Source organism: Gracilinanus agilis, chromosome 1 (genome assembly GCF_016433145.1).
Source record: "Gracilinanus agilis isolate LMUSP501 chromosome 1, AgileGrace, whole genome shotgun sequence".
NCBI classification, from domain to species: Eukaryota; Metazoa; Chordata; class Mammalia; order Didelphimorphia; family Didelphidae; genus Gracilinanus; species Gracilinanus agilis.
This window is the reverse complement of record NC_058130.1, coordinates 155,570,784-155,588,742: the sequence shown is the minus strand read 5'-3', so window position 1 is coordinate 155,588,742 and position 17,959 is coordinate 155,570,784. Positions and strand designations below refer to the sequence as shown.

The 17,959-nt window shown below is 38.7% G+C and overlaps 1 protein-coding gene across 2 annotated transcripts in view; it reads right to left on the bottom strand.

The window, feature by feature from the left end:
• PSAT1 (phosphoserine aminotransferase 1) overlaps positions 1–14,225 on the bottom strand; it is a 39,409-nt gene extending 25,184 nt beyond the window's left edge. For both annotated transcript variants that reach the window (XM_044657231.1, XM_044657232.1), the window contains exons 1-6: positions 14,076–14,225; positions 8,317–8,377; positions 8,078–8,147; positions 6,939–7,144; positions 5,391–5,563; positions 2,079–2,248 (exon numbers count right to left, since the gene is read on the bottom strand). In XM_044657231.1, coding sequence (XP_044513166.1) covers positions 2,079–2,248; positions 5,391–5,563; positions 6,939–7,144; positions 8,078–8,147; positions 8,317–8,377; positions 14,076–14,135 — 740 coding nt within the window. In that variant the 5' untranslated portion in view covers positions 14,136–14,225. The remainder of the gene's footprint in view (positions 1–2,078; positions 2,249–5,390; positions 5,564–6,938; positions 7,145–8,077; positions 8,148–8,316; positions 8,378–14,075) is intronic.
• Positions 14,226–17,959: the final 3,734 nt, after the last annotated feature.

Sequence of the window (17,959 nt, the reverse complement as noted above, 5' to 3'; positions counted from 1 at the left end):
ATGGGATAGAATACTAAACTAGCAATAATGGAACTCTTCCAACAGTTTCTACACTGGACTTTCGTAGAAATAAAGAATGAGAAACATAATAGACATCCATCAATGGGGGAATGGCCAAATAAGATATTGTATATGAATATATTGAAAAATTATGGATGTAGAGATATATTTACATATGTTAAGTATTACATATACAAATACACATATAAATGTGTATGTATACATGTATAAACTTATCTGTGTAGATATACTCACATATATATATTAAAATATATTCTATATTATATATTGATGATCATCATATAATATTATATATATTACATATAAATAATGGAAATGATGAATACAAAGAACCATGGGAAGACATATAAACTGATGCACAATGAAGTAAGCTAACCCAGAGAACAAAGAGAAACAATGACTATAACAATGTAAATAATGATCAAAATTGAATGCATTGAAATTATAATGACTAAGTCTAGCCTCTGTGTTTGTTTTTGTCTTTTTCTATGTTTGGTGTCCAGGTTTAGGATCTCTAAATAAGTTTGTTAACAGACAAAAGAACGGACAGACAGGCGGACAGAGAGTTACATTCCTACTTTCTTTGGGGAGACAGGGGACTACAGGTGTGGAATACTGCATATAACATCAAACTTTTTGTGTTGTAAAAATTTTTTTTAATTCTTTGCTCACTGTGAAAGGGGAGGAAGAAGGGATTTATCAGAAATTTATTTTATAAAAATAGGTTTATGCTGGGAAGTTTTGGAACAAAACAGAATCACTGGTTCTATAAAACGTAAACTCCTACTATTACTGCTATCTTCTCTTCTTCTATCTATCTACCTATATTTTGCTACTCTATAGGGTCATTTTTTAAAAAACTCTTACTTTCCATCTTAGAATCAATACTGTGTTTTAGCTCCAAGGCAGAAGAGTGGCAAAGGCTAGCCAATGGAGTCACACAGCTAGGAAGTGCCTGAGGCCACACCTGAACCCAAGACCTCCCATCTCCAGGCCTGGATCTCCATCCCTAAGGCACTTAGCTGCCCCCAGATCATTTATTTTTTAAAAGAAAAATCCTACTGAGTAGAAGTGACACTGCCAAAGAGGGCAGCACCCTCACCCCTGCCCCACTTCCTGCCAAGCTAGCTGTCTCTCCTGAGGTGCACAGGGAGACTCCAGCCATGCTGATAAAAACTTTTCCTACATATCCAATGGCTGCTCCCCTCACTGAAATGAAAGCCCACTGTGAGTTGACCCATAAATTCATTATATTTATAGCACCAGAACCTAATGTAGACTCTAGAACATAGCAGGTATTTGCTGATTGATTATGCAATGTCCCAGTTTGAATCCTTTAAGACAAAAGAAATTCACCCAGAGGAACTTTCTACTCACTGCTTTCTCATTTCTCTGAGAGGCAACATTAGTTTTATCCATTTTATTAATAAATGAAAATGCCCCAGAATGAAAAGATAAATCTAGCCATCCACACACTGAGGACCTAAATCTTCTTTTCCTCTCCGTTCCCAGTCCTTCAGGAGACTCTCGGGCAGTTAATAAATCCTGAGTGCCGGCAGATTTCCATAAGGAGAAGCCCTTGAGCATAGAGTTGAAAAGTTGAAAAACTGCTGCTGAATGGTGCTGCTGTGTGAGCTCTCATTCAGCTGGTTTGACACTTAGATGAAGGGTCCCCTGCAGATTTAGCTAAAAAGTAAAATCGCATTCTGAAGCCAACCATTTTACTCCAAAGAGCTTCTGGCTTATGGCAGCTCAGGGAGGGGGAGGAGGCTCCTACTTTTCAGTCCTCCACAAAACTGAAATGGTTCTTTTAAATGCAAGTCACAGCAGCAAGGCCCCGGACAACTTGTAGGTTAATAGCGAATGCTGGCCAGTGGCAAATAACCATACCCAAGAGCCAAGCGAAGGGAAGAGAAGGAGGCCTTCACAAAAGGATCTAGGAGGATTAAATCACTTGCCAACAGAAATACTTCCATCCTTAAAGAAGGCATTTCCACGTTTGTTTTTTAAAATACAGCCCCAGTCCCCTTTCTTAAATATGAAGTCACCACCGTTACCTGAAGCAGGGAGGCGTGTTATATAAGGAGTTGTTCCCGGCTTGAACTTTGTAGTCTAACACAGATGGGCATTCTTTCAGTGCAAATCCCAAGAGATCCTCCCGCACTATCACCACGGTGACCCCGGCAGAGCCAATGTTCTTCTGGGCACCAGCAAAGATCACACCAAACTTAAAAAAAAAAAGTAGCAGTTTTAAGAGGTCATAAAATGGTAAAACGGAGGTAGATGGAGTCCCAGAGGCCATCTAGTCCAACCATTTATTTTACAGACGAGAATCTGGGACCCTGGGCAAGTCACCACTAGGAAATGTCAGAAGCAGGATTAGAATCCAGGTCTTCTGATTCCAGGTCTGGTATCCCATTCACTAAGCCAAATATGCCACTCTCTAATTGGGATTCATAAAGTCACAAAAACTTCTAAGCCCCCTTTTCGCAGATATCTATTTGTTTTTAAACTACAGCTATAAGAACCAGGAGAACACTGTAAACAGTCACTGAAATGTTGTAGGATGATCAAATGTAATTGACTTTGCTACTAATAGCAATTAAGAGGGGCTTAAGAGAAAGAATACTATCCACATCTAGAGAAAGAACTGTGGGAGCAGAAATCCATAAGAAAAACATGTTCATCACTTTTTATATGGGTATATGATTTGGGGTTTTGGTTTTAAAAGATTACTCTATTATAAAAATGAATAATATGGAAATAGGTTTTGAGTGATAATATATGTATAACCCAGGGAAATTGCTTGTCATTTCCAGGAGTGGGAAGGGAAGAAGGGAGGGAGACAAGAAGAATCATGTAACCATGGAAAAAGATTAAAAAAGAAAATAAAATTTAAAAGAAAAATAAACTATGGCTATAGGTGACAACAAATCAGTTATCAGAAGATAATTTTGGAGGCTTAGATGCTCTATTTTTAGCAGATAGTCTAAGTGAGCATACAAATTAACTTAGCAAAATTATAATGAGCAATCTTCATTCTCTGAAGTGAAAGCTGAACTGAGACCTGAATTGAACAGGGACCAAGGATCTGAAGAGACCTCAAAAGGTCATTTAGTCCATCCTCTCCATATTTTACAGATAAGAAAACTGAAACAAGAAGATAAATGACTTTGTCCAAAGTCACTAAGGTAGGATTTTAACCCATGTCCTTTGAATTATCACCCAGTACTATTTCCAAAATATCACTTTGCCTCTTGATTTTTTTTGACAATGCTTTACTTAAGTTTCTCTGCCTTTATCATAGTTTTTCAGCTATTACATTTTCCCTGCACCCAATTTTATCTTCCTGGAGACTTTTTTTTTAACCAGGTATCCATAATGGGCACTTAGTGAGTATTTGTTAGATTCAACCAGATCTAGATTCAGAAAGACCTTCTTTAACATGGAGCAATTAATATTAACAGTCACCTTCCTGCTCTTTAGCTCCTTTGCCCCAAAGCAACAAAATGGTCTTGATATGTATTGTTGTTGGTAAACATAAGAAAGTACTACAGGGTTCTCATGGCTATTGTGTTCAGAAGAGGCCAAGTCAAGTTAGTCCTCCATTCAGTTAAGGCCAACTTCATCCATGTAGTATGTTCCCTTGGCTTCACATCAAGCAGAAACCAGAGATAAGTGATGATGAAATGTTATTTTGTGTCAAAACCAGATACAGTATAAAAGACTACATTTCCACTTAGTGATACAGTATGCTTTTCCAGAAAAAAAGATCCACTTGATTATTTTTATTTTCCACGAAAGCATAAGTTTTGCATCTATCCAAGTGCAGATGGAAGATAAACCTTCTAAGTGTCTCCCCACATTCTTTACCATGTCAACTGCTTTCAGTCATATTTTGGCTAACACAGCGTTCAAATGAGTGGCCTTGCTCTGAACGCTGTTGAAGCACTTAAAAAAAAAACCTTCTTGGGGTAGTGAGGTGGCGCAGTAGATAGAAAGCTGGGTCTGAAAGACTTATCTTGCCTAAAAACAAACCAAAAAATTCTTCTTTTTAGTTTCACTAAAAATACAAAGAAATAATATTTTCTTTCAGTCTAAAACTTTTTCCAGACTCTACACTATAGAAAAGTGAAGAGAACAAAAGTTAAGGCTTTTCTCAAGGAAATAGAATAAAGATTTTTTAAAAACTGTCTCCTTAAGATCATTGCCTTCTCATCCACTGAAGTTACTATCTAAGGGAAGTATTTCTGCTGCATTCAAAGTTAAAATAAGGGTGACAGAGATTTTTTTTCAAAAACTGAAAGGAGAGGTCAATGAAGTAAGAACTTAATAATAATAATTCTCAAATGATAATCCTAAACTGTATTTTAACATCTTGCAATCTTCACTTCAAGAATATTACCTCAAATCATGTCAAGATAGACATATCTACAGATGAAGGAACTGTTCTACTCTGGACATCTTTACACTAGAAATGTTGAGATTATAGAATAATGTTAAATTAAATAAAATCATTTCTGGCAGATTTGTGCTTAAACACAGAGTACAGTAAAAATGTTTAAATGTTTATTTTCCTCAATAATACATAGGTGTGCAACAGAACTAGAGAAACACAGTAACATGTGGGCTAAGTTTATATCCTTTTCCTAAAATTCCCTTAAGAGGCCACATCCCTTTTGATCATGTTAATATTTTTCCTGTGCTTTCTCCTTCTGCCCAACAAATACAAGTCTAGGCATATAGGCCTGTATATTGTTTGGGTTTTTCCCCCAAAATTACCCCTCACAGAATAATGGCATGTTCTGTGTCCCTTCAGAAAAATGTAAAGAGTTCTGGTTCCATGCAACCAGGATGCTTAAGGAAAGGACAAACTGGCCCAAGCCAGAAACAGAGCCCGTCAGAGCTCCTGTGCCAGGCAGTATTGGATTGGTCATGAGTAGCTCCCAAACTTCCAACCTGGAGATAGAAGACTTAGTCTTTAAAAAAAAAAAAGGAAAGTGGGGCAGCTGGGTAGCTCAGTGGATTGAGAACCAGGCCTAGAGACGGGAGGTCCTAGGTTCAAATCTGGCCTCAGACACTTCCCAGCTGTGTGACCCTGGGCAAGTCACTTGAACCCCTTTGCCCACCCTTACTACTCTTCCACCTATGAGCCAATACACAGAAGTAAAGAGTTTAAAATAAAAAAAAAAAAAAAAAAAAAAAAAAAGGAAAGAAGGAAGGAGGGAAGGAAGGGAGAAAGGGAAGGAGGGAATAAGGGAAGGAAGGAAGGAAGGAAGGAAGGAAAGAAGGAAGGAAGGAAGGAAGGAAGGAAGGAAGGATAATTAGAATGCTGGGCTTCCCCAAAACATTATTTTTTTGTACTTTACCTTAGAAACATCCACTGGCTTGGATAAGAAGTTGGAAGACATATCACAAACCAGGACAGCTCCTTTGACATCAGGTACAAAATTAAACTCCACACCATGGACAGTCTCATTTGCACAATAATACACATAAGATGCATCTGGGTTAAGATTCCAGGTGTTTGGATCAGGAATTTCTATAGCATTAATTAAAAAAAAAAAAGATTCAAGACTAGGTCCCCACTTTACTGGCTCATGATTTTTTTTCCCTATTTGTTCAAGAGCAGACTCATAGTTCCCTCCAAGCAATAAGTGTAATAATGCCAATCTATCTTCCACAACATTTGAGGGGAGCAATAAACCAATCAGTCAATAAAAATTTATTTAGAGGCCAGCTGGGTGGCTCAGTGGATTGAGAGTGAGGCCTAGAGAAGGGAGATCCTGCGTTCAAACCTGGCCTCAGATACTTCCAACCTGTGTGGCCCTGGACAAATCACCTAACCTCTATTCCTCCATTGCCTAGCCCTTACCACTCTCATCTTGGAAGCAATACACAGTATTGATTCTAAGGCAGAGTAAGGGTTTAAAGAAAAACTGATACTAAAACCAAAGGTATGAGTTTAAAAAATGTTCCAATCTTTTGTCGCCATCTTAGTTATTTTTCTTTCCATTTCCCCACGCATTTATTTTTAAAATCTGAGATAGATACCTATTCAGGCACAATAATTTCTTTCTTTTTTTTTATACACTTACCTTATGTCTTGGAATCACTACTGTGTATTGGTTCCAAAGCAGAAGAGCAATAAGGGCTAAAGCAATGGGGGTTAAGTGACCTGCCCAGGGTCACACCACTAGGAAGTGTCTGAGGTCAAATTTGAACCCAGGACCTCCCATCTCTGGGCCTGGCTCTCAATCCACTGAACTACACAGCTGCCCCCCCCCCCACAATGGTTTCTTAAAAAAAGCTAGTTCCCCTATTTTTCTCTATTGAAATCATTTATGTTTTTGCAGTCAGAACTTTATGACAAAATGTTACATACAAAAATTTCACTATACTTATCATTTTTTATTAGTTTCCATTCTAAAAGTAATAATCACCATTTTAAAGAAGACTTTGCACCCATCCTTCACAGGACAGAAATAATTTTGAATAAGCAGATGCTAACTTTTCATTTATGAAGTTTCATCTAAGAAGTTTTAAAAGATTCACTGCCCAATCAGAATTTAATGATAATGTAACACAAGGAGAAGGAATCAAATATCCCTGAGCTGTCCCAAAATAAAAGAGACATTGGTAGAAGCAACTTGTGATATAATTTTTTCTATATTTTTTTAAACCCCTATCCTCCACCTTAGAGACAATACTATATATTGGTTCCAAGGCAGAAGAGCAATAAGGGCTAGGCAATGGGGATGAGTGACTTGTCCAGGGTCACATAGCTAGGAAGTGTCTGAGGTCACATTTGAAGCCAGGACCTCCTGTCTCTAGGCCTGGATCTCAATCCACTGAGCCACCCAGCTGACCCCTTTTTCTGTAATTTTTATGCATTACACATAACTCCAATCACTTACTTGTATAACGCTCAAGTTTGGGATGAACAATGTTAACAGTAGCAAACTTTCTGGCCTCTTCAGCTGCCTTGGCAGACCAAGCTCCAGTCACAACGTAATCAGCGCACCTCGCTTCTTTGAGTCCAATCAAGTTTAGGGGGATGGCACTAAACTGGCCAGACCCACCTCCTTGCAGAAAAATCACCTTGTAGTTGTCAGGAATATTTCTGTATCAAAGCAGAGATAATATTTACTATGAAGAAACATAAGACTAAAGGATTCTAACTGACTCACTTATACAGCGTTTACTGTATAAGTTTACTGTATATGCTTGGAATAAAAGGAACACTGAACTGGGTTTGGAGAGAACAAATTCTACTGCCTTCTGGAACATTAAATAGCTGTGGAACACCGAGTCTCATGCCTGATTCTTTTTCTGTAAAATGTGGGAGCTAAGAGAGAGGATTTCTAAACTCCCAACCTGCTTTATAATTCCATCCCACTAAATGGAATAAAACTTGCATTGTAAATCACCTTGTTATATGATCAATTTGGTTATACTTTGGTATCTCTTACACATAGACATTGGGCAAACTTATCTCCTCCTAACATCCTCCTCTGTTCAGCAGAGAAAAACAGGGGTTTCACTATACTACATAAATAAGATATTACAACATTCCTCTTTACCTTGGCAGGTTAAAAATATACCAGAAAAATCAATGATTGTATGTATACCTATTATCTCTCTTCAAACAACCTACTGAAGGACACAAAAAAATCTGCATGGCATCAGAAATCTGTAGAACACTAAAAACCATGGCAGACCAGTATTTTATAAGTGATTAAGCTAAGAATCATTTTTTCACTATAAAAATCAGTTTTAAGCCAAATGATGTTTTTGATTATGACTTGAGATTTTAGAAATTTCTTCTATTGACTCATGAAGATATAAGTCCTTATCTAAAAATAAGCACAATGTTGTCCAACCTGAGTTCCCTCTCAAATCCAAACAGTCCTAACTCCCATTCTTCATAAAAAGAAATTTAGATGACCACAAAAAGACTCACAAAGCTGAGAATAAGCAAAAGAAATCACAAAGTGTGTATAATATACTAAATAAGCAATATTAACATTACCCAGTGTTGAAAAATAAAACTTACAGCAATTCCCGAACCAGACTCTCTGTTGTTTTTATAATTTTAGCAAAATCAGGTGATCTATGGCTCATTTCTGTGGGAAGTAGGAAAAAGTAACAGAAACTTTCATAAACACAAATGAAAAATTCCGGCTCTAAAACATCTTTAAATACAGAAAAACTAGATTTTTCTTCTAATTAGACACAAGTTTAACTATCAGTAATTTTCCAAACTTGAAGTCTCACAAAACACAGGAATCTTACCAAGGACACTAATTCCAAGTCCTTTGTAGTCTAATAATTCTTTCTGTACTTCCAGCAAAACCTGTAGGAAAAAAATAAAATTAATTTAAAATAGCATTTGTATCTACACATCTCTAAATTAAGTAACACAGGCCCAAAGACCCATGTAGACACAAAATATTAACAAATATAGTCCTGCTAAAGACATATTTTGTTCACAAGGAGTATGTCAAAATAGTGTATGTTGGCAAAATAGCATAGTGGTGGGGCAAGGTGAATGGCTAAGATCTTTTTTATCAAGGAATAAATGGGTACAGAGAGAAGCCTAATGGTATGCTGGTAAATGTTTAACAATCAGCTCTCAAAAAAAGTTTTCTTTTAAAATTTAACTTTCATTATTACTTAAAATTTTCTCCATCATTTTGTACCATTAAAAAAACAATAGATTCTTTACTTAGCTATACTGTTTACTGGTTTCTATTGTAAATACACTGAAAACTTAACAATCAGGTCTAGCCTATTTGAGATGGCTCCAGAACACTGCTGAGATAAGGCCAACTTTGTCTTAATATCCAGAAGCTCATCCTTCCCACTTTAACCTGACCAACTATCCTTTGGATTTAGAACCAGAAAGAACTTAGGACATCATCTTTTCAAACTTTCCCAGATCTATTGAGTAATTTCAGTTAAAAAAATTATAAATATTTTAAAAAGATAATTTTATACAAATTGTGGGGGATTATTTTTTAAGGGAAACTGCATACGACAACCATATTCCAAAAATATCAACAGGCTAGTAAACTTGGAGCAAAAAACTATTATATGGCCAAAAAACTTTTCATGAATTGCTTGCATGAAGTATCTGCCTCCAGTACTTTGGAGTTCACCAGAGTTCATCTGCCACATAACATAGTTAACGATGCAGGGAACAAAGGCATGGGTAAGAAGTGCTGACCAAACTAAAAGCTATCATGTGGGGCTTCCCAGCCACAAACTCTTATTTTCTTTCTTTTATCAAATGGCCAGCCCTGAATTCTGCTGGTGAAACTTAACCAAAAGTTCAAATTGTAATTCTGAGATGAAATGGATGCTATATTTCTCCTAAGACATGAATTCACTTAAATATCAACAATGCTTTTTATTACAAACTGTACAAACTATCCTATTTATATATATTTTAATATATATTTTTAATATATTTATACATAGATATAGATATAGATTTAGATACTTAACTCCTATAGACACTTGTTGAATTGAACTGCAGACAGAAATACTTGGGGAAAAATAAACCCATGCTTTATTCACTGAGATCTATTGGGAAAGACTTTCATTCTACAGCATAAAATTAATTCAAGATTCTCCCAGGGCAAAACTCTAAAAACGAACATCAAATCAAGTGGGATCAGGCCTAGAGATAGGAGATCCTGGGTTCAAATCTGGCCTCAGACAAATCCTGGCTGTGTGACCCTGGGCAAGTCACTTAATCCTCATTGCCTAGTCCTTACAGCTCTTCTATCCTGGAACCAATACACAATATTGATTCTAGGGGGAAAAAATCAAGTGGAATGTGATTTCTAAAGAAAGGGTTAGATTAAATCCAGGCAAGTACCTTGTGGTAGAAGGACACTGTTAGGAGTCCAGGGTTTGGCGGTACAGAGCTGAGTGACCTTGAATAAATTATGTCTCCTCTTTGAAACTTCAAGTTTAATCATTTGTAAAATGAGAGGATTACATTAGGTGAGCTACCTTCCCTTCAAGCTCAAAGAATGCTGATACACTGGAAAGAGGGCAGCTAGGTGGCTCATTGGATAGCTTGGTTGGAGTCAAGACTCCTTTTCTTAATTTCAAATCTAGCCTCATACTTTTACTAGATGTTTGACTCTGGGTGAGTCCTGTTTGCCTCAGTTTCCTCATCTATAAAATTAGTTAAGAGAAGGAAATGGCAAGTGACTCTGGAATCTTTGCTAAGAAAACCCCAAAAGGGGTTACACAAAGAGTTCAACATGAATGAAAAACAACCAAACCACAAAATAACACATTTAAAAAGGGATCTGGGCTGAAATCTCACCTCAGATGTTGGCTACTTGTGTAATCTTGGGCAAGTTCCTAATACATAAAATGAGGGAACTAAACTTTGAGCCCCCTTCCAGTTCAGGAATGATTTAAGAGTAATTTAGATGTTTGATATTGTTTACAGGAGATAAATTAAAAAGAATTATCAAAGTAAATCCAGTATATTTTTAAGGTGTAAATATAGTAGTAAATGGCAAGACAGGATGGCAATAGATGGAGTCACGACATTTAGATGTGGATCCCGCCTCTGATCCATACTAGCTCGTGACCTGGGCCTGCAGCCATTGGGGAAAGGAGTTTCCAAACCAAGAGTTCAGATAAAAACCATAGCCCTGGACAAAAATAAATAAATAAATACAACCACCTGTACTGAAGTTCCCAGAAGCAATAATTTATGACCTGAGTTCATAAAGAGCAAAAAAAACACACAGATCTCCCCTTACAGGTTCATCTTCTCTCTATGAGAGCTCAACCATGCAAACAAAAGCAGTTATTCTGGACAGCTTGGTTGAGAAGAGCATGGGTTCAAATTCCAAATTTGCTGCTAACTACCCTTGTGACTTTTTATCTCTCTGGATCTCAGTTTTCTCATCTGCAAAATCAGCGGGCTGGATACCATCCTTAGCTCTATTGACCTACAACTCTGCCACTTAGATCCAAAAGTATCAGAATTTAAGAGGAAGTTATTAATTTCTAAAGTTCAGCATTTTTCTTGCTTCATGATTAGATGGGGATGACCCCTGGACTCTCAAAGACTATGCTGATAGAAGAGAAATTCTACTAAGTCCTACCAAGCTGGAAAGTATTTCACTTCAGACCCTGTTATCTGAGGCCCAGGCTAGCACAACCACATAGCAAAGAATTTTTCAGATACAGCAAACTCTCTGACCATCTATTAACTTATAGGGAGATGGTAATCTTTGTCCATGTAAAGTTTACTCATAACACTGAAATTACAGATCCTTGAATCTGGGATTCATAACTCTAAATCTATGCTCATTGTTAGCCTAAATATTTCAATAGTTAAGCTCTTTTCTTAGTGTTAAATTTTTGGTAATAATTATATGAGTAAAATATTCAGTCTGTTATGTAAATAATGCCCCAGAGAACTATGGCCCACTCAAAAAAAAGTTGCAAAAATAAGACAGAAATTAATAAGTACATGACTCTGGTAGAGTAACCAAAGGTAATGCAAAAACCAAGAAATAAAGTAGTCTGTTATCTAAGCCATGGGAACAGTTTATTATTCACTAGTTGAACATCATCCTCTGAGAGACTGCTCTGTGCTCAAATTCTCTGCTCTTTCTGAGGATCTATTTTGTATCTATGATGCTACAAAGCTGGGTTCTTATCTGTTATAGCATTAGATCATGGGATACACAGGGGAGGAATGCTTCAAGGCCTGGGCCCCAAGCTCAAATTTAACTGTGAAAGGAACTGTCAGTCTGCAAGGAGTGTTACCATAGCTCAGCACACTTAATATCAACTGTAACAATACAAAAGAGTTGGGTTTTCCTCAAACAATTAATGCATTTTCACTAAAAAAAATTACTTGTTAAATTTTGTTTTGAATTGGCATTGTTCTCACTTTTTGTGTTCTATTTTTTTATGACTTTTATATTTAAAAAAGTATGAACTTGGACAAGAATCAGGATAGGACATGTGGGCACAGCTGAGTTTCAGCTCCAAAATGATTAAGAAATCAGATCCATATGTATAACCCAGAGGAATTGCTCGTCAACTCTGGGAGGGAGGAGAGTTGAGGGGAGGGAAAGAACATGAATCATGTAAGCATGGCAAAACATTTTAAAATTTTTAAAAAGGAATAAGAAGGTGGGCCAATAGGGAAGGGACCCACCTCAGGTCAGAGATCACATCAGGGGTTAAGAGGCCCACTGGAAGATGTAGCTGGGTTATGTAATCTGCAAAAACCTTTCCCAGTTCTCTTTAATGCTGGTTCCTTCCCTGTAAAATTACCTCCTGGTCATCATCTTATGTGTACACAGCAGTTTGCTCGTCTCCCCACTAAACTGTGAGCTTCTGGAGAGCAAGGGCTGCTTTTGCCTTTCTTTGTATTGCCAACATTTAGCCCAGTGCTTGGAATGTTGTGAGTTTTTAATAAGTGCTTACTGACTTTACAAATCCAGGAAAAAAAGAAATCACAGATCCCTTTGAGTATTTGATTATTAGAAGGGATTTCATTTTCAGGTAGAAGCAACAAGTGCCACTGTGAACCTCTGAGTTTGCTTAAGAACTTTTTTTTCTCCACAGTAGATTAAGCACCTGGCTAAACTCCCTTCTACTTAAAATGTCAATATTCAGACTCAGCAATTTGGTAACAGATTTCTAAGCAGACTGTTGTTTTTTTCCTCTTTCTTTTTTTTGTTTTTTTTGTTTTGTTTTTTGGTGGGACCATTGGTTTCATCAATTTGAGCAGGGAAGCATGCTCAATCAATGCTGCTTAAGGCAATTCTAGTGACAGACTATGACAGTCTGTCAAAGATGGGACTTGAACCCAGTCTTTTGAACTCCAAAACCTCCTCTCTTATCTCCTCTCATTTCATTTAGAAAAAAAGAAAAGTCCAGCAAAAGCAGCAACTTGTCTTTGGGTCCTTTATCTGAAGAACTAAAAGGAGTTTTCTTAACCCATTGAGTTCAGTTGAGAGGGTAAAGGAAACCAAAGTACCTATTTTCCTTCCCTCTTGATCAAAAGAAAACTTATCTCTTCCTTGTGTAGTATCTTATGGAGAAAGTAGCAGGGAAGTGGATAGGATTTCTCTTTGGAAATCTGGGATTGGCCAGATTCCAGATTCCAGGATTTCCATTACAAAAAGTGTTTGAAACATCCCCTAGTTCATCCTTCTGCAGTTAGCAACAATTATAGCAAGTATCATTTGCAGGTGTCTCCTTTTCCTGAAGGAGGGGACTAAGTTTCTCACCCTTCCTTCTACACCCAAGGATTAGCAGAGTGCATAGCACGTGGTTAGCATTTAACAAAAGTTTTCAGACTGACTGATTGGCAGAGGAGGGAGGAAAAGTGGGCTCAGCAACCCATCCTCGGGCTCTTAGTGGTGAAAAAGCAAGACAGAGCGCTGACCTTGGAGTCAGGGAGACAAAACTAGGTGTCAACTTCACCTGTACCACTTACTAGCAGGGGACCCTGGGCAAAGCTTAATGCAAAACGAGGGGGCTGGGCTGAACTGGAGGTCCTTTCAGGTCCCTTCAAACTCTTATGATTTCTCTACCTGCGGATGGGTATTGCTTCCCTCTCAAACCCGGGACAAGAATGCGACTATGCTTGAAAGCTGTCCTAGGGGTAGGGGCTGCTGCAGATAACTCTGCCAGGCAGTAATTGCACGTCCAGGAAGGGCACAGAGCCCAGGGCAGTGAATCAAACAGTCGGCCACGAGGCGGTTCTGCACCGTTGCTCTAGTTGCTAAAGTGGCGGCCTGATCTTGGCAGTAGCCTTGACTGTGCCAGCCTGGTTGGCTAGTCCATCTCAAGTTGCCTTGAACAAGGACTCCGGGGCTACAAAAATGAGAGGAGAAAAGGGAAGAATAGTCGGGAACTCCGCTGGAGAAGGGGCTCCTGGCTGCAAATGGAGAAAGAAAGTACTAAGGCAGCTACGAAAATGCATATGTCTCTCCCCGCCCCCAACATCCCCTGGTTCTTCCGCCCCCTCTCAGGGAGCGCCAGGCACTTACGGAGCGAGGAAGTTTGGCGGGTCCTGGGCCGAAGTTGACCACCTGACGAAGAGTGTCCATGGTGCTGAGCGCAGCTCTCGCGTATGCACAAGAGACCTAAGAGAAAAAGGAAGAGAGAGAGAAATAGAGAGGGAGCAGCACTATGGTCCAAGTAGCGAGAGCTCCAGGATGCCAACTGCCCGTGCCCTCTCCGCGCCCCCCGCGCTCAGCTACCATCCCCACCGGCCCCGCTTTTTCATTGGTCCCCTTTGTCCACAGGCCTCCGCAGATTGGTGGGGCTCGAAGCGGCTCGCTGTCTCATTGGCTAAGAAGGCACGCGCAGGCAGCGTGATTGCCCCTCCTTCCATCGCCTCAGTTTTCTAGCTCTCTCTTTTAAGATTCCAGCCCTCTTTCCACGCAAGGCAGGCTGGAGATTGCACCATCTGACATTGTCTCGAGGCGATCCCGTTCCCATTTTCATTTCCTTGACTCCTAGATTGTCTCTCTGCAAGAAAAAGACTTGTGAGAGACAGAAGACTGTGAACTAATACTTAGTTTTTTGTTTGTTTTTAAAGTGGGTCATAGTTTGTGTGTGTCAATCAGCAAATATGCATTTATTAAGCCCTTAGTAAGCGGCCTTCCCTTTGTCTAGCGCTGAGTATGCAAAGACAAAAATACCGTTCTTGGCCTCGAGGAGCTTACAGTCTTATGGGGAGAGCCCTTTTAGATACAGGGTCTTGGGCAGTGACCTGCTGCCCTACTAGATAACAGTAACTTTATTAGACTATCGCCTATTTTGGAGCTCTTTTTATTTGTATTTTAAAGATGCTTGGTATCTTCCTAAATTTGGGAGGAGGATTTCCACTTCATCTCTTATCTCCGGAAAAAAAGGAGAAAGGGCTGGGGCGGAGGCTGGTGGGGGGGTATGGGGGGGAGGAGTAATCACAATATGAAACACTGTCGCCAGGAAGTGGGCTTCCTTTGCAATGAATAATAAAGAGAAAATTGATCCTAAAATGATTTCTCTGGGGCTCAGAATACAAACAAGCTAATTTCACTATGATTTATTAATGAAGAAATAATTTTAAAAATTCTTAATTTTCTTCACAATAATGATACTAACATTTAAATAGAGTTTTTGATATAGATACATAGATAGGTGTGTGTGTTTGTGCGGACAGGTATAATATATCTCTGATCTTTGGAGGAACAACCCTGTGAGGCAGGTCCTATTATTAACTGTATTTTACAAATGAGAAATTTGGAGCTCTGGAAAGTTAAATGACTTGCCCAGGGTCACACAGTTAGTAAACTCTTCAAGCAGGATTTGAATGTGGATTTTCCTAACCCCCAAGTCCAATGCTATATCCAAAAAATAGGAGTGCTATGATAGCATTGTTAAATAACTTAGTCAGCCAATGCATATATGCCTTTAAAGGCTATGCAATCACATCTATCATGAGTAAGCTCTCTAGATAAAGTTTTATAACTGCTGTAGGAACTATTAGTTGACCTTTTGACTAATATGAAGTGATGCAAAGTGAAGTAAGACAAACCAGAAGAACATTATCAAAGATGAAATAGCCAAAGGTTAGAATAGTTGGGAGTGGGTTTTTTGTTCTTTAAATGTTATTGTCCCCTTTGAATTCAGTCCTCAAGCAGAGGAAGTTAGTTTCCTCAAATTGGGGAGATAAATTTATAAGCAATTCAGTCATTATCTGCCTTTTGAGTTCTTTGTTTTAACACTTTGGGAAAGAGTCTGAAGATTCTTGCAAATAAGGTTCTCAGTTTGGGGAACTCTAAACAGATAAAAAATTAATTCCTTAAAAAATTTTAATGAATAATATGGAAATAAGTTTTGTACTATTTTACATGAAAAACCCAGACTGAATTGCTTGTCAGCTCCAGGAGGGCAGAAGGAAGAAGGGAGGGAGACAAGATGAATCATATAAATTTGTAAAACTTATGTGGAAATTTGTTATTAAAATAAAATAAATTTAAAAAAATAAAAAAAAACAACAAAAAAAGTTTTTTTGAGACCAATTCTCCTTCTCACCTATGCCGGAAGTACCTGTAGGCTAATTCTACTGTTAATTGTGTTAACTGGGTTTTTGGGAGCCCCAAGTTTGCTCCTGTCCCTTGGCAACTTGCCTTAAGGAAAGTCCCAGACTGATATTATTTTAGACTGACGAGTGGACCACCAAGCATCAATTGAATATCCGGAAAAGGAGTGATAGAAATGCTCAAGTCCTCACAATCACACTTTTTGCCTTAGAATTTTCCCCTGCATTATATCAGAGATCTATTCCCAAGAAGACCAGCACCAGACTAAAACCATCCTTTTGTATCCATTGTAGTTTAAGACATTCTCTGATACCCCAACCTCTGGCTACAGCCTCTTTCCCAAGCCTATCTGCCACCTGTCAGTGTATGTTGTATTTAAGTCCCCAAAAGGTATATAAGACCCCTACGTTTGATTATTCTTTATGTGCAAGTGGAAAATTTGCCACACCTGAGCTACATTCCCAGAATCCTTTTAAGTATGTCCTCATTTGAGGTGCAGAGGCTTGGGAGATAAATTTGGCTGAGACCCATGCTGCGGGGCTCTTTTTGGGCTTTGCTTTGATGAAAGTATGGCAGGTGTGGGTCTCAGCCAAATTTATCTCCCAAGCTTCTGTACGTCAAATGAGGACGTACTTAAAAGGATGCTGGGAATGTAGCTCAGGTGTGGCAAATTTTCCACTTGCACATTTGGAAAATCATCTTTGGCAGTGGGTTTTCCCAAAGACACTGTGACAAGAGTCCCAGGGCTGTTGGTTCTGTGTGGTATTAAGCTCTGACTCTGTGTGGGCCAAATATTGAACACTGTCTCTTATCCTGATTAAAGATTTGGTTTTTTTTACTACTATAGTGGTTCTGTGTTTTTTTTCCAAGTGAATAATTGTCAGGGAGCTTTGACCTGCTCCATTTTTAACCTGTGTAGATGAAGAGCCCTAAGCTCTGAAATCCTATAATTCAAAGAATTGGAATATATGTTTGCAGCACTGCTGTGGGGAATCTTTGAGCAAGTCCTTATGACAGATGTGTCCAGAGGAAAAGCCTCATGATGACCAAGATATCGTAGCTGGGGCCCATATATGATCAGTATAACCATTACCTCAATTTGAGGAATCAAGGAAGAGGATGATTCCCTCTCCAGGGCGAGGGGCACATCTCCAATATCCAATTTCCATCATTAAATTCACTCATGTCCTTTCATTCCTGACTCAGCTACTAAGAATTCCTCCACTTGGTTCTGTCCTCCTGGACTCTGATCTGTTGTCAGAGGTTTGCTTCTGAAAGGAAAGGCTTTTATATATTTCTACTGGCTCCCCCTGCCAACACTTAGGTTTACATAGTCCAAAACTTTAGAACAGTTTTGTTTGCAAAGTAAAGAGCTAATGGGCTTCACTGGAAGGTAAGTTCAAATCAGGCCTCAAACAATTATTAGCTCTGTGACTCTGGGAAAATCCCTCTCTGTGCCTCAATTTCAAGTATAAAATGATATTGGCATGGGCATCATACCCCCAAAACCCAGGCAAACTATAAGCAGGGAAATTCCTTTGCTACCTTCTATCATTGTGACTCCTTATCCAAAACATCTGATAACTCCTATAAGACCCTGAGAGAATTATCCTCCTTGGATCATCCTTTAGATGCACAGAGAGATACACCTCCTTGATATCATCAAGTTGTATCTCAAACATCCATCTGTCCCCTAAACTATTAGGGTCACCCCCTATGTCTCTAGGCAGACCCAGTCAGATGACCAAACTCCTCATCCCCACCCCCACTGAATGCCTGAGTGTTTACCACACTAGAGTCATGTCTTCACTGTGATACAGTCACATCTTCACTGTTGTAAA